The sequence below is a fragment of the Carettochelys insculpta genome, chromosome 9 (genome assembly GCF_033958435.1).
Source record: "Carettochelys insculpta isolate YL-2023 chromosome 9, ASM3395843v1, whole genome shotgun sequence".
Taxonomy (NCBI): Eukaryota; Metazoa; Chordata; order Testudines; family Carettochelyidae; genus Carettochelys; species Carettochelys insculpta.
This window is the reverse complement of record NC_134145.1, coordinates 23,144,809-23,161,014: the sequence shown is the minus strand read 5'-3', so window position 1 is coordinate 23,161,014 and position 16,206 is coordinate 23,144,809. Positions and strand designations below refer to the sequence as shown.

General features: G+C 41.8%; 1 protein-coding gene across 2 annotated transcripts in view; it reads right to left on the bottom strand.

Annotated features, from left to right (window-relative positions):
- Nucleotides 1-16,206, bottom strand: part of TNNI3K (TNNI3 interacting kinase) — a 167,986-nt gene that overhangs the window by 10,151 nt on the left and 141,629 nt on the right. For both annotated transcript variants that reach the window (XM_075002557.1, XM_075002558.1), the window contains 2 exons: nt 14,376-14,435; nt 12,285-12,454 (listed from right to left, as the gene is read on the bottom strand). In XM_075002557.1, the coding sequence (XP_074858658.1) occupies nt 12,285-12,454; nt 14,376-14,435 (230 nt within the window). The remainder of the gene's footprint in view (nt 1-12,284; nt 12,455-14,375; nt 14,436-16,206) is intronic.

The window sequence follows — 16,206 nt, the reverse complement described above, 5'->3', positions numbered from 1 at the left end:
GTTAGCTCCTAGGCCTTATAAGCCTCAGGGTGGTGCGCTCAATCCTTGAGGAGGCCTTTTGAGGGCCTGGGGCAGGTTAGAGTAGGAAAAAATAAGGCTTGAGGGTCTTCATACAAAGATACAGCTGAGAGGCTCATGTCTGCTTTGCTACTAGTTTAAGTAAGGTGATATTGGGCTAGCTCAATGGTTTGAGCATTGGCCTTATAACCCCGGGTTGTAAGCTTAGTCCTTATAGAGGCCATTTAGAGATGTGGGACAAATAGATTTAAAACAAATCTCACAGGTAGGGTGCTTGGTCCAGCTGAGAGGACAGCAAACTGGACTCAATGACCTCCTGAGGTCCCTTCCAGCTCCATGAGATATGTATATTTCCATACACTTATTTTACCTTTTAGTTTGCATAAGCAGCATCCACACAGGGTAGTTACCAATGCCCACTCCAATGTGCACAGCAATTCATTCCCTGTAGTCCAAACTGAAGGGTCATGCTGACAGACCCTAAGCCCCACTGGCACTTAATACTAGTTAGGCTAATAAGTGACCAGAGTGCCTTGGAACATTTACCCCAAACCCTCATAGATCATGGGCAAGCGGCTCACACTGTATGCCCACTATTCCAAGGAATACAGCCGAAGACAGAATCGAGATCCATATTAATCATATGCAGTCTTCCAGTTGTAGGGAAGGTGCATTTTTACAATTGCCCCGATAGAATGTGAGCAGTACGTTTGGGCCCCAACCTCTGGCAAGGTCATAATCAAAGATAACTTTCTCTTTCCCTTCACTCTGATATGACGTGTATACGTAGTTGTACGTTCCTAGAGAGAAATCAAACGTTGTCTCTGAGCCCCTCACGTCCAGATTTTAGACCCTGAACATACATGACGTTATGTCCGGGGAGCAGTACACATGTATAATGTATTAAGTCTGTACCTGGGATGGAGAGGGTTGGAATGCAAGGGAATCAAGTGAATTTCAATTGGAATGGGGCATTAAACTCCCTTCCATTGAGAAGTCCAGCCTATATTTATGCAATGGCTTAGAGAAACACAGTGAATTTGTGAAGGACGTTGGTTTGAGATTGCTGTACAGAACACTGTTCCATCTTCTTCTGAGTGCAGCGAAATCAAAGGTCATCTTTGTTTACCTCAATGGCCTGTATGGGGATCAAGTGAATTCTTCAAGGGGATCTCATGCTGTTTTGTTGCTGAGACAGGCTGGTCTGAATGTACTGATTTAAAACTAGAGCATTCCTTCAACGTGCAAAACATGGATCACTGCCACATATTTGAAATATTCCACAGAAGCTACAAACTTATAACTAATGTTTTGGTTTTGAGTGAAAATCATATTGACTCTTTGGGGATGTTTGCATTAATACATGACTCATAAAGCCAGACTCCTTCTCTCCCTTTGTGTGTATGTGCTGTAGTGGGTATATGCAAAAGAAAACAATATCTATGTTACTGTATTTACTCTGCATAAGTAGTACATGACATCACTTAAGGAAAGAACACTGCCATTGAGGACTGGTTTTTATCAGCCCTTTGTGAGATTGCTTATGATGTCTCTGAGGGAGAGACAGAGAGAGAGAGAGAGAGAGAGAGAGAGAGAGAGAACTAGGTGGATGCTGCATAATCCCATCAATAAATATAACAATTTTATGTCATAATTTGAACCACGTCATTCGTTTCCCATAAACATTAACACATGATTTTTTTTTGATTGCTAAGGTGTTCACAGAAGGAAAAAAATGTCATGTACACTCATAGAAATACTTCCATGAACAGTCCTGGAGGCCCTTTGGAAGAGTTGTACATAATTGTATAACAATTTAAAAAATCAGGTTTTAATAGAAATTCTGTGAAATATCATAGACTTTAATCATGAATAATCTCCTTTTTCATGATTGTAATAGAATTGTATAGAATGGTCCATGTAAAGATATAAATTTTTATTCAGTTGTGTAGGATGGTTTAAGAAGATATAGGAAGGCTACCTTTTTCTATTATATCCATTAGGACTTTTCTATAAAGAAATAGTGTTTGATAATCATTGCAAAATATCTCTGTGGGGCAGCAGCAGAAATAATACCATGCAATTTACCAGTAGTATTTCATCACCCAGCATAAACAGCTTATTATGAATAGCAATTATCTGAAACAACCCAGCACTGATCCAAAGCCATTAAAATAAATGGGAGTCCTTCCATTGACTTCAAGGTCCTTTGGATCAGGGCTTAGTCGAAGTGAACCATTTCTGAACAATCCCCAGAATAAGACAGATTCACATAAGGCATTTGTTAAATAATATTGAACCACTAGGAAGTCTGTATGTCTGCTCATGGATAATACAAATGGAAAAAGCAGCTACATAAATGAAATTAATTGCAAATAGCTGGTTTGGCTCTAGTCTCATTGCATCTACTATGCCACTATATAAACTAATGTTTTCTATAATTTATATTCCATTTTAAATATAAACCAAAATTGGTTTGGTACTAACAAAAAAAATGCTTTCCAGAACAGATTAACTTGCTATTGAAACACTATCTTAAATGCATAAACCAGCCCACCTTTTACTGATATGACAATAGCACCCAGAGGAGCTAACCAGGATTTGATCTCCATTGTGCTAGCATTTGTTCAGACATGCAGTAATCAATCCTTGCCTCAAAGAGCTGTTAGGTATATGCAGTAGCAACGTTTGACTTTAAATCTTTTTATTTTGCGCAAAATAAGGAGATGGATTCCCACAAGGGTTTTCTGGTGCTTTCTGCCCTCTGAAATGTTAAGGAATAAAAATAAAATTGAGCGTACTTAAATTATTCTGGAAAAAATCTTACCCACCCATGAAAAAATAATATTTATTGGTGGGTTGACATATCATTCATTTTTCCTTCATCATCCTGACCTAATGTGGGTGAGTCTGTGTCTGAATTGATACTTTCTCCATGACTGTGTTGTAAATCTGTTCTAAACAATTTCATTTGTAAGAGGAAAGGACAATTAATAGTAAGCACATCATTAAGGGATAATCCATGGGGTACATCTTAAGTATGTTTTTAGTGAGCTAAGAAGCAAAATGCCACATGCACAGCTCTGAAAATGTATGCTGCAATCTACAATTCTCTGTGAGAAAGTGAACTGAAAGGAAACCCTAGCTGGGGAATAGGTAATCTAATATTGCAAAGGTTCCCATAGGAACACATTTCTTTTATTTATACGTGTTTGGAACAGCTGCCTCATTTGGAGTCTAGCTCTTGGAAAGTGCAGACAGCTGCCCCTAGAGTAGAGCTGCAGTAAACTAGTGTCCCTGCTGGCAAACAAACTCTTCAAAGCTCTTGTGCCTACTGCCTGTCATTTGTGTCTTGAACCTCACTGTACATTACAGGCCCGAGTGCAGCAATTTTTAGGCTCCTGACAAAAAGCTAGGCAAAAAACGGAGCAAAGACACTTGACGTAAAAGGAAAATCCACCAGAAGAATATTCTCTGAGCCACTCCTTCCCCAGCCTCCCTCTCTTTGTGCAGCTGCAGAGCAGAGGGATCAGGGTACAAATCCCTGACAAGTGTTAAGTTTTGAAGTGTGTGGTGGGCCTTTCTGTGTCCGTAGTGCTTCACCTCAGAAACAGAACTGGGAATGAAACAGTGATCGTTTGACATTTACTATCATTATAACTGAGCCATGGTGAGATGTTTAGAATGCTCATATATTTCAGCTGAGTTCTTCTTGCATGTGCTGTTTCAAAGAGCACCTACTCCCACAGGATCTCTACATGCTGCCTTCAATTCACCCAGTTCTCAAGGGCTGAAATCCTGGTCTTGTTAGAGTCAGTTGCAAAGGTCTGAAACTCTGTGGTATTTTCACTTTGAAGTATCAACTGTGTGCTTGCATGTGCAAGAGTTTATACCAATAGAATCCACCAGGCAAATTAGGGTTTTTCAGGGCAAATTCTAAGTGGCACATTGTTTGCAGGTGTTAGAATTTTTCATCTGTCTGCAATTGCATATACAAGTATGTGCACTGAAATTTTGTGACTGAACAGAAAATCTGACACTATACCAGGAAAGCCAGTTAATTGTTGCATTAATTAACTAACATTTTTGCACAGTTAGTTACTGATGTCAATGGCAGTTGTCTACAGGGGCCAATGACTTAGTATGGTCTATGTTATAATTTCGAGAACTAATACACTTTATTCATGTCTTCTGCCTATTACTTAGGTGAGCATGAGTTCAGGGCATGTCTACACTTACAGCACTGTGGCTGTGCCTTTGCAGCATGTTTGGCGAAGACACTCTGTGCCAACAGGAGAGAGAGAGAGAGAGAGACAGAGAGAGAGACCGAGAGAGCTCTACCACTGGCATAATAAAACCACAGCCACAAGCAGCAATAACTATGTCAAAAGGAGACATTCTCTTGCTGTCATAGTTCTGTCCACACTGACATTTATGTCTGTGTAACTTGTGTCAGTCGGGGGGTGGTTTATTTGCACTCCTGAGGGCATGCTTCACTATGGAGAAGTTTGATGTTACGGCAATTGATCTTCCAGAGTTTGATTTTTCATGTCTGGTAGGGACATGCTAAATTGAACTCGGAAGCACCTCCTGTTGGTACCAGTACTCCTGCTCCTCAGTGGAGACGGCGCAGAAGCTCAAATTTAAGGTACTTTGACTCCAGCTACACAATTAACGTAACTAGAATAGCATATCTTAATTCAACCTTTCCTGTTAGTGTAGATGTGGTCTAAGTGACATAAGTTGTGCCAACATAAGCTGTAGTGTAGACAAAGCTTCAGTTACAGAGGCACTCTGTTTACAGTGAATGAAAATGAAAATAACACAGAGTTCCAATGCAGGGCAATATGAACATTGCAATTTTACTTGTGGTGGAATTTCAGCCAATGTAAAACTGCTCTGTGAAAATATTTTAAAAAGGGCTGCATGAGGGTTCTACCATATTTGTGACCATACATATATTGCATAAACTAGCAATGGTGACAACCAAGCAAATTATCATCCTTTTGTTTAGCACCTGACAAACAGTGACATCACTGAAATGCTTTTGCGCTCTTCTAGGCATGAAAGTGAGTCTACCGTTATCAGACCATATCTGATACTCAGTTGGGAGAATAAACAAGGACTGTTGGTTTTAAATGCTCCATAAAAACTGCATTTCAGTTCTGTGCTTTAAAAAGAGGATTTTTTCATTTGGTCTGCCTTCAGTTAATATGCTCACATAAACCTTGAGCAGTCTTTGAATTGAAAGACTGTGGCTCTAGGACTCTGATACTTTTCATAGCATAGGCAAAAGTGAGATTAATTAAACGGAACATTATTTAAACTTAATTAGTTGTTGGGGATATTATTTATTTCACAGCATATGGAAAAGCAAAGGTCTATCACCACTAGATATATCTGAATTTAGCAGAGGTATTCACAGCTCCTGGCTTTTATTTAGGATCTTCTGAAAATATGCTTTTAGGTCTTTCTTTAGTAAAACTTTGACAGGATAATAGAATTAGATTTGCTATATTCCACTAAACTGCAAAGTAATGTGTCATTGGCTTCACTTACTCTTCAAATGTTTTTTCTCTGGCAAAGCTCATCAATCCAGCTATTCAACCCCTAAAACACAAAGCCATAGAACAAAAAGAGTGACTCAATCACTTGTCCAAGTGAGAGAACATGAACTGTTGAAGGTTAGCTACCTCTGTCAGGATACAAGCTGCTTGTTTTAAGTATGCTTAGGGTTGGGTTGCAGCTCTAGCCTCAAAGCAAATATTATTCTAGGGCTGTGCTGAGTGTTCTGAGGGTCAGGCATGTTCCTGGGGCTCTTTTTACCCAGCTTTCTATGAGAGGTGTATTACCACCTCTGACCATAACCTTTTTACCACCACCTTTCACCCCATCCCCATATTGTGTCTTTTCATGGCATCTTATATTTTGGGGGTAAGCCTCTGCCAGCCATGTAGTTCTCTTCACCACTGATTGACAACAATTTTTCTGTGAAGCATGTGATAATGGCCATGCTCCCCTTTCCTCCCACACTTATATTTTCAGCTCTATCTTGCATATGTGCCTGCCTTTAGATGAGACAATTTTGGGGGCTATCCTACCATAATATAAAGCCTTGCATATTTGTGATCCTAGATATATTATTAATGTTAACTCATAATTTATGACAATCCCTCCCCAACCCCCCACTTGTGGACAAACACATGGGGGGGGCAAAGACTAGTATCAATCTTGAAGTCATAGAAGGATAAATATGTAGCTGAACATAGCCGCACTACTGAGTGTCTTTATGCTATCACAGTGCAGCGCCAGTAAATCTTTTGGAACATGGCTTGAATCACTTAGTGCAGCATCTCACAGAATTAATGCACTAGGGTACAGAAATGGTCCAAGATCCTCAGGACTGGCTAAGTGTATTTCATACAGAACAGGATGGAGGCAGTGGATCCTCAGGACTGGCTAAGTGTGTTTCATACAGAACAGGATGGAGGCAGTGGTGGCAAAGCTGGAGTCATGGAGCTTTGTAATCCTGGTTTGGGATCTGAGCTCTACCAGGCCAGACTCCAGGCAAAAGTGAGTGTAGCATTAGCAGGGGAAATCCTCAAACTAGCTCAAGGGCTGCTGTCAACCTTCAGCCCAAAGCAGCCAGAGGGAACTGAGATGTTCATGAATTTTAAATATCTAAAAAACAGAACTGCTGATAATTCAGCTGTTGAGAGAGGACTACAATGCAAGTATATGCATGCATGAAAAGCTACAGCCATGTACCATGACCCTGATTTTACAGGAGGCAAAAAAGGTAAATCACTGAAGCTAATCATCCTCAGAACATTTTTTTAAATCTTTGGCTATTGTTACACCTCAGGGTTTATCAGAAATAACTTATTTAGATGCTCTAATGTCAAAATAAGTTATTTCTGGAAACAGTGTTCACAGTGTAAGATCATTTCCAAATTGAGCGTTCGCACTACAGCCCAATTTCAAAATAAGAGCAATGATGGGATGCCTCCGGGGAGGCCAGTTAAGTTGTAGTTACCTCTGCTAAGTATAGACAGAGTCCATTTTGAAATTCAAGGGGGTGGGTGGCAGGGAAAGTTGTTCGTTTTGGTGGAGGTACTATTTCAAGTTAAATGCCCTGTTATTCCAGAAGAACAAGATTTGCAGTGTGGAAAAAAGGGATTTTTTTGCAAAAACAAAAACCATAAAAAACAAAAAACAATGTAGACAAGCCCTTAGACTCATCCACATACACACTTTACTGAAAGGATGACTTAGCAATTTGTTGTCAATTGGGTAAAAGATTATAGTAAACAATTAGAACAACAGAAACTAATGGCAATAAATCACTGCTGTCAAGTTTGGAGTAGGGGGGGTGGAAAGAGCAGCTGAAGGAAAGCAAAAGCAGAGAAGCGCTTGGAAAAATGGCCTTTCCCTTGATAAAAAAATTATGGCTATTTCTTCAGGGATGGTGTGTGGGGAAATATTTCAGTTTGGCTTTTCTCTCCTGCTGCCTCCTCTTTTCAGTAGTTGGTAAAGGATAGAACTTTGATCCTAATTCCACGTGGACAGCCACCTGGTAAAAGTTTAATAATGCTAGGGATGGGAAGAGGCTGAGTGGGTGAGTGATACAGTGCTGGTATTTTAGTCTCTGCTAGACCATTGCTTGCCTTAGAGGGAAAGAGCTATTTAACAAAACAGAAGAGTCTTCTTGCTGAACAAAACCCATCACTCTAATTGCCTTGGTCTTGCACAGTTGCTTCCTGAATGGATCACCTTTCCTTTTCAACCCTGGGCTGAGGTGCTGCAAGTAGAATTGCCCGTCCCATGGCTGAAATCTCCATGCATGTGTGTGTACCTCATGAAGGATGCCCCGATTCCAAATAGAAGCTTTGCGGTTTGCTAGCATTGCCATTGCCTACATAAGCTCCAAGCCTTGAACAGGGCCCACAAGCAGACTCCTATGACTACAAAGAGCCCATTTCACCGGCTTGGCTTGAGAGGTATTTTCACAGAATTCACGTGGTATTAATTATGAAACTGCACATAGGCATAAAGGTCTGACTGCACAAATATCTTTACAGGATGGAAGCTATGTGAGGCCAGGGCTGTATCTTTCCTATGTGTGCATATGTAGCAGCAAGTGCCACTGGTTGAAGAGTCTGACTGCGGTCTCTGGTGTTCCTCTGCTTTCAACAGAAATAATCAGTAGCATGCACATGATATTGAATCATAGTCAAGCCAGTGCAATACAAAACAAGGTGCACCAAGTTCTGGATAGGAGGAATCTAGGCTTGCATACATCACACAAACATGAAGGTCCTGTCCTCACTACACATGGAACTATGTTGTTAGCAATTTTATTCAAAAGCAGTCAGCAAACAACTTTAGCTGAAAATGCTGCAAAGGACCTGTTCATAGCAAGTTCTAGTGGCATGAGTCCTTGGTCCGGAATGAACAGGGAATTCATTTAATAGTGTGGTGGGCCACACCGTGCTCTGCCTAGGAATCTTTGGCCACTTGAACGGACCTGTAGCATAGTTTCAAATGCATCTCCTCCAGTTTGTAACCAATGCCCAAGAATGTGTTAATTTCATACTTCAGAGGCAAAGAGGCACAAAACCATTCTGACTCATGCTAATCTTGCTGGGTCTAGGGTCTACTTAGATTAAGAGGATTGCTATTCTTCTGCAAATTTGCCCTTATATGAGAAGTGCTAAAGGTGCAAAGAAGTAGAAAATCAACTACTAAAGCTTCTAATATGTGATGGGTTGATACATTAAGCAGACTGATTAGATCGGCAATCAGAATGCATTTCTATTGCACCCAATTCATTACCAGGGCACTGTGACCTGTCTTTCATTATTTCTCCTATGGTAACAGCTACTATGCAGGAGAGAGGCTCACTAAACACAAACACTGAAGTTACAAGGCAAGAAGCAAACAAATAACTTCAGTGTCATGCCTGTTTAACTCCATGTGTGGAACAGGGAGATTTCATTAGCTGAATTGTCTCAGCTGTGTTACCACATTGCACACTGCACAGTATTTCAGAGAATATGAAGTGGTCAGAACCGAGAAGGTAGAAGAGATGGAGAAATATGCTAGAAATGCAGGAGGCCCCTCTGTCTTCCAAGAGATGCACGTTCAAAAATTAAAAACTTCAGAAACTATTGTCATTAGAAAGTCAAGTCATTAATCATCTCAGTATGTCATATAATTGACAAACTGCAGAATTCAGCTCCATTTTGTTGTGCATTTTGCCTCTAGGTGAATCAAAGTTTTATGTATAGGATTGGATTTAGTTAATTTGTGTTGCAGAGGATCTGAGGTGGGGAACTTTAAACAACCCATTGGGTTACGGAGAACCCCCCATTTCAGTGAACTAACTAGTGTGGTTGGCAGACTGAGAATGCTAAACTACAGGCTCAGGCAGGCAGGAGTGAGAGGTTCTTTGCTGTTTCTCGCAGGGGTCTGCACGTAACCTGAATATGTCACTCCCTCGTTCTTTTCATCCAAAACTATTACATTCCACAGCAAAGTCTGAGCCTTTACAGCAGGAGGATTAAGCCAGGGTCTTTCTTCATTCCTTGTGACCCCAGTCCCACCTGCATGCCCTTCTCACATTTAAAACTGCTCTTATTTCACCAGAGGAGGATTTCTATTTTGAATACAGAAAGCTTTCACATCTGAGAGCAGGTGCCCCTTCCTGCCTTCCCTATCTGGGGCCCAAACAGACAGCAGTTTTTGCTTTTATTTGCTCGCTTCTCCAAGGCCACTACTTTAAGTCTTTCCAGCTCAGGCCCTTCACTCCCCATTACAGCCAGGAGGGTAGGATGTCCGGATGGTTTTTCTGCTGTTCCGGTTTTTGACTGCTTGGTGGTGCTGAAGAGTAAAGCATAAATCTGTGTCTTCTAGCAGAAATTAAGAGTGTCATTTCATTTCAGCAGTGCTCTCAGCCCCCCTGAGACCCAGAAGGGAGATTGTTAAATTTGCCCTGAAACCCAGGTCTCCCAAGGGATAGCACAGACTCCTTCAGATATGAACCTTAATGTTACAATAATGCAGAGAACATGGATCTTGAGACGGCCCCAGAAAACTCTGTAATGGCTTCTCTTCTCTAAAGAAATGTAACACATACATTTGCACCAGTCCTTACAGATTTCCTATTCCCCGTTCTGATTTCACTGGAGCATACATTGGGGATGAAGTTCTGGCCCCAGTGAAATCAGTGGGAGTTTTACTGTTACTGTGATGAGGTCAGGTTTTCATTCTATCGCTCTTAATCACTAAGGACTAAATGCTCACTCTAGACAGAACATGAGCAACCCAGGAGAAGTCCCAAGGCCTTTGACCTGGACACACATATAGAGGTACAATTCCGTCTTCTCCCTCCTTCTTGTGGGGGAAAGGAGACAGGCTCAGGAGGGAGCATTGTATTTTGCTCCTGGTTATAGGGGCAGCAGATTGCCACGCTTTCCATGCTAGCTGCACATTGGGCAAAGCTAGTACTTCATACCCCCAGGGATGTGTCCAGCTACACAATACTCAAGGCCGGGTGTTCCCCTCAGGTTGCGTAGCTCAAGCCACAGTCTAGTCATGCACATAATATTAATATCAAGGCACCTTCGCTACCTAGGGATTTGCTGTGCCTGTGCTATCCAGATGTAGTGAATACATACATACCTGCTTACATACTACTGCTACTGATCATTGACCGGAGAGAATGGCATTTTACTGCTGCTGCAAAATGCCATGGTGAGCTGATGGTGTTCACACACCACTCCAGATAATGGCGATACACTTCATATTAAAATAAGCAAGGGTGGAGGAAGGTTTCCTGGCAACACAAATAATATTAACTTTCTTCCCAAGCTTGGCTGTTTTTAGTGTTCCTTTAAGAAACGACTGTCTCTGCTTCCAGTGTTCCCACTGGCTAGAAGGCCATGCCCATGTCTCTTATACCGTGACAGAGTTAACAAACTATGTTGGTCACAAGGAGTCAGAGGAATCTATTTGGCAGCTCTATGCAGGGTTTTGCAGCCTGCTAACCGGGTGAGCTGCTAGGAAAGCCTTGACTTCACCCTAGAGCTGGTATAGCCTACCAGGTGGTTTTAATAAACATGACTCACATGAACACAGCTCCCTCTGGTGGCTAAAGGACCAAATCTGTACCTTGAAGACGACAGCAGATTCTTAAGTCATAAGGACCTGGTCCTTTGGGTCAAGCAAGTTCAAACTTGCCACAGTTTCCTAATAAGAAATTGTATAGACTATTTTAAGAGCTTAAACAATGCCCACAGGCTAAGAAATAACTTGCTGGACTGTGTGTAACAGCACCAGTTGGCAACTCCCACCACAGTAGTATTGAAATGCTTGTCAGCTATCTAAATTGGCTTTCCCATTTTGAAGCCAGAAGCCCCTATGGTTATAGTTTACACACAGCTTATTAATGATTCATTATTATTGTTGCAAAGATAAACCTTTTGATTGCATAACTTTTCCTCGTTTTGAATTTCAAATGTGAACAATAAACCATAAAGTAAAAACCAGCTCCCCTGGGTCCAGTGCCTGGCAGTGCAATGTGCATGGCGACTGACAGAGCACTTGTAACGACACCACTAAATGGGCAGTCGTCATTCTTTGTTGACCTACGTTAGAAGCAGTGTTGCCAAGTTTACAGTTCAAGCAGAGCAGGCAGCTGTTTGAACACCTCCTGGACTCTTTATATTTTTAATCATGAACAAAATCTGTATTAATATTAGATTTTGTGAAGCTTTTAGACTGATGCTTGCACTTGTGGCCTACCAAACCAGATAAAGTCCATAACATTTTAAATAGAATTTTAAGACAACAAGGCATTTTGTGGCACCTTAAAGACCAACTGATTTATTTGGGTATAGCTTTCATGGGCAAAATCCCACTTCTTCAGAGGCATCTGTTGTTTTTGCATATGTAGACTAACACAGCTACCCTTCTGATACTTGTCATATTGCTGTGGGAATATCTGAGAAGCTAGGTTTCTGAAACACTTTTTTTAACCTTTGCATTGCAGCAACACCAGGTATGCTTCATGTGATTATTTACTCATGGTAGTGCCCACTACTTTCAAGGTGCTTTCCAAATATCTAAGAAGGATGACCACTGATCTGGGAATCTTACAGGCTATGGAAGATGACGGATGTCTCTGTGGAGGCACTCTCTTGATGATATCCAGCACATCTGGCCCATAATGCAAGCTAGTCTGACTTCAAGGTTTTGTGACTTACCTTTGTGACCAAACAGCATAAGCTCTTGCATTCAAGGCATATTCCAGCTCAAACCGGCTACGTAAAGCTGCTACATGGCTACGGCCTGGACCTCCTCGAGCAACAAGACAGTCAGAAGAAGAGGAAGGAGACAGAGAGCCACTGCTGTTGCTGGAAGCTGGAGACATCAACTAAATTAAAAAAGGACATTGTCAACATTTATCCACAAGCCTCGTAATGTTGAAGAGGCTTCAAAGCCCTGAGCATGCAAAAGAACAAGAATTTTATTGGAGTTCTGGAGTTCAGCTTACGAAGGCTGTGTCTACACTAGCTCCCAGCTTCGAAGGGAGGGTGGTAAGTAGGGTGTCGGGAGATTACTAATGAAATGCTGTGGTGCATATGCGGCACTTCATTAAGGTAATTCTCCTCTGTGGCAATTCCAAAGTGTTAAAGTTCGAAGTGCGGGTTCGCATGTAGCCACAGCTCACCCGCTGGTATTTTGAAGTTCCTGGGCAACTTTGAAGTCCCTTTACTCCTCAAAACTTTGTAATGGGCGTTAAAGGGACATTGAAGTAGCCCAGGCCCTTCAAAGTACCGTTGGGTTAGCTGCAGCTACATGCGAACCAGCACTTCTAAGTTTAGTACTTCGGAGTTGCTGAGAGGGGGACAATTAGCTTAAAGCTCAGCACTTCATTAATAATCTCCTGACACCCCACTTAGCATGCTCCCTTTGAAGTAAGGAGATAGTGTAGACAAGCCCTAAGGGAAGTAGTAAATTCATCATCAGCTGGAGTCTTTAAATTGAGATTGGATGTGTTTCTAAAAGATATGCTCTAGTTCAGCTGTGAGTTATTGGGCTTGATAGTGTTCACTTACATAGCAGGGAAGAGTAATTCCTTCCACTTCAGCCATTATTGGGTGAAATTCCATGGCCTCTGTTCTACAGGAAGTTATGCTAAATGAGCATAGCGGTCTTTTCTGGCCTTATAATTTATGAATGTTTAAGTACAAAGCCAGAATGGCAGGGCAGGTGGAGGAGGCACTTAAACGTTTAATAAGGAACCAAATTACCTTTCTGAATGAAGGGAAGGAGGAAACAGACAAGACAAAAAAAAAAAAAAAAGGGAAATCTTATCATCTCAGAGTTTGTCCTTTGTTGCCTGTCACACTTAACAACTATCCAAAGATTTTGTTCCTTAAAACTCTCTGAAACAGGGTTTTGCCATGAAGACAATAGAACTTAGCACTAACCCCTTAGATAAATAGAGCTTCTTTTTGTGGTTCATAGCCCAGAGTTCATCCTGCATGCGCTGCTGCCCCTGTACCACAGAAGCCAGGTCTCCCATGAGACAGCATGGTTACTTGTGATGTGGTACTTCACTTGTTTTAAAAAACTTAAAAGCTTCCACCTACACATAAAGCAACCTGCTGCAGTCAGAGCATGAAGAAATGTAACAGATGATGGGAGTCTGCACTGACCCTTTGGTTTAAAAGCAGTCATACATTTGAAATAAGGGGAGGGGGGAGTTTTATAATTCTTGTGTGTGGGCGTGCGCACACACACACAGAGTGCAAATGTAAAGTCAGGAACAGGAGGAGTCCCTAATCAAACTCACTCCTTGTTTGATCAGTTACCTTCATTAGGTTGAATGCTGATAGATCCAGTTACTAGCCACAGAGAGAAGCAGCAACGTACCTTTGTATTTCTCTTTTTATGGTAGCTCTTTTAACCCCCCTCCCTAAAATCCATGCCTCGTCTTGTTAGCCAAGCAGAACTCAGATGGCTAGATGGGTCCCGCCTTTGTGGTACATCCCTGCAATGCTGAACAGTTTCTCTCTGCAGCGTTACGGTTTGTGGAAATGCCGGGAGCCAGAGACCTCATCTCATATCATACTTTGCCAGGCTGGCCTTTCGCCTTCTTCTTCTTAGTGTGCTCATGGGGCAGCTGTTTACTGTAGCACCTTAATGTTTAATGAGGGAAGTTACAACTGGGTGAATCAGGTCAGCAAGTGCTATGGTCTGTTTCACACGTGTCTTGCTTTCCAGCTTGCATTCACACTTGCTCGTTTGGTGCATGTGTATTACTTAATTGCAGGAGCGTATAGCTTTACCTCAATATTGCACAGGCATTCTTCTAATTTTGTGACTACTTCAGAAAATTCAGGTCTTCCCTGCAAATGCAAGAGAGAGAGAGAGAGAGAGAGAGAGAGAAGGCAAATTTGCATTGCAAACCAAAGAGGGACTGCTAGCTGCAGCTTTAAACTTTAAAATGCAGATATCTGCATTTGTCAGAGACCCTGCCCAGGAAAGAAGGTACCATTTACAGGGCAGCCTGCTCCATACTGACTGATTGTTCTAACTTCCCATTTAAACACTATACAGATAAGAGAGGGGAGAGTGATTATGAACCCTCTCCCCTTCTGTCGCTGCGTTCCTTGGCACCTCTGTGAGTTTATGTGCAAGTCCTATATGCACGGCTTGTTCAGATCTTAGAACATGAGTGTTGTCTAGAAGCCACACGTGCTTCAATTTGGTTTTTATAGGACCTGAAAATGTGCAATTTATCAGATGTGCACTTAGGGAGACTTCTTTAACACCTATGTAACGACCAATACTTGGGCTGATGGCAACGCCACTCCTCCCAACTCCAGCATTAAGGCGAGGTCTACAATGTGCCCCTAACTTGAAATAAAATATGCAATTTCCACTACACAAATTGCATATCCTATTTCAAGTCAATTTGGAAATAGGGTATTTTGGGATTTGGCACTTTTTACACAGTGCCAAATTTTGAAATACAGTGCTATTTCACGGCATCCCTTACCCCTCTCACAACAAGGGGCTGCCAAAATAGCATGGCTGGCATGTTTCCTAGACACAGAGTTACTCTTTCAGGACACCGAGATATCCCAAAATAGCTCCGCAGTGTAACCATAGCATAGGAGTCTAAGGGTCTGTCTCTACTTACCGCAGCAGAGATCGATCTCTTGGAGTTTGATTTAGTGCACCTGGTAGGGATGCACTAAATCAAATGTTCCAGGCATCCCAGTCAACACCAGTACTCCTCAAAGTTGTGAGGAGTAAGGGAAATTGATGGGCAAATTCCCCCCATTTGACCACCCACTGTGGGGATGGAAATTCGATTTAAAGTACATCAATTCCAGCTATGCTAGTCATATAGCTGGAGTTGTGTATCTTAGGTTGAGGTTGCCCTCTAGTGTAGACCAGGCTTTAGGGTCAAGTGCCTGAAGCTCTTACCCACATGGGCAGTCACACTGACTGTAGCCAGACAATACACATGAGCCAGACTTCAGAATTTGGGTTGCAGCCAATAGGTTCTTACTGCTAATCTGAATGCTTTGTGACATATTGCACAATGTATCCCCTGCAAAGGGCCAACTTGTGTGATGCTAAGAGCTTTTGTTACGTCTCCAAGCTGAGAGGTGGGTGAAGGAGGACACTTTTGAGAGCTGTTGTGTCTCATATTTCTGCTTGCTTTGGATTAATGCAACTAGACTCAGTAGTAAAAACCTATTCTCTTTATTATCTTTTGCCTTCATTGTTTATGATGAATGGATTACATTTTTCCAATGTATCCTGACTCCAATGTGCAGAGTCTGTTGCAAAACCAAATATGAGTTCTTGAAGATCCTCTCTTTTCCATTTGTTCTATGACTTCGGTCAGGAGCATGGAAGCATCTTCTCTGGATGTTACAGAAGGCCTGGATGTGAAGTTATTTCATGGGGTTTGCTTGATATATCAATCTAGTCATTATAATAACTGGAATGTACTTTTGGAGATACCTGTCTGTCTCTCTTCTTGTACTGGGCCCGAAAGCATCTTTGTGGCCCCAACTCTGCAAAACACTTAAGCACCTGCTTATCTTACTGAGTGATTAAGTCCCATTGACTTTAGGGATCTAAAGCCAATTGTGATCAATG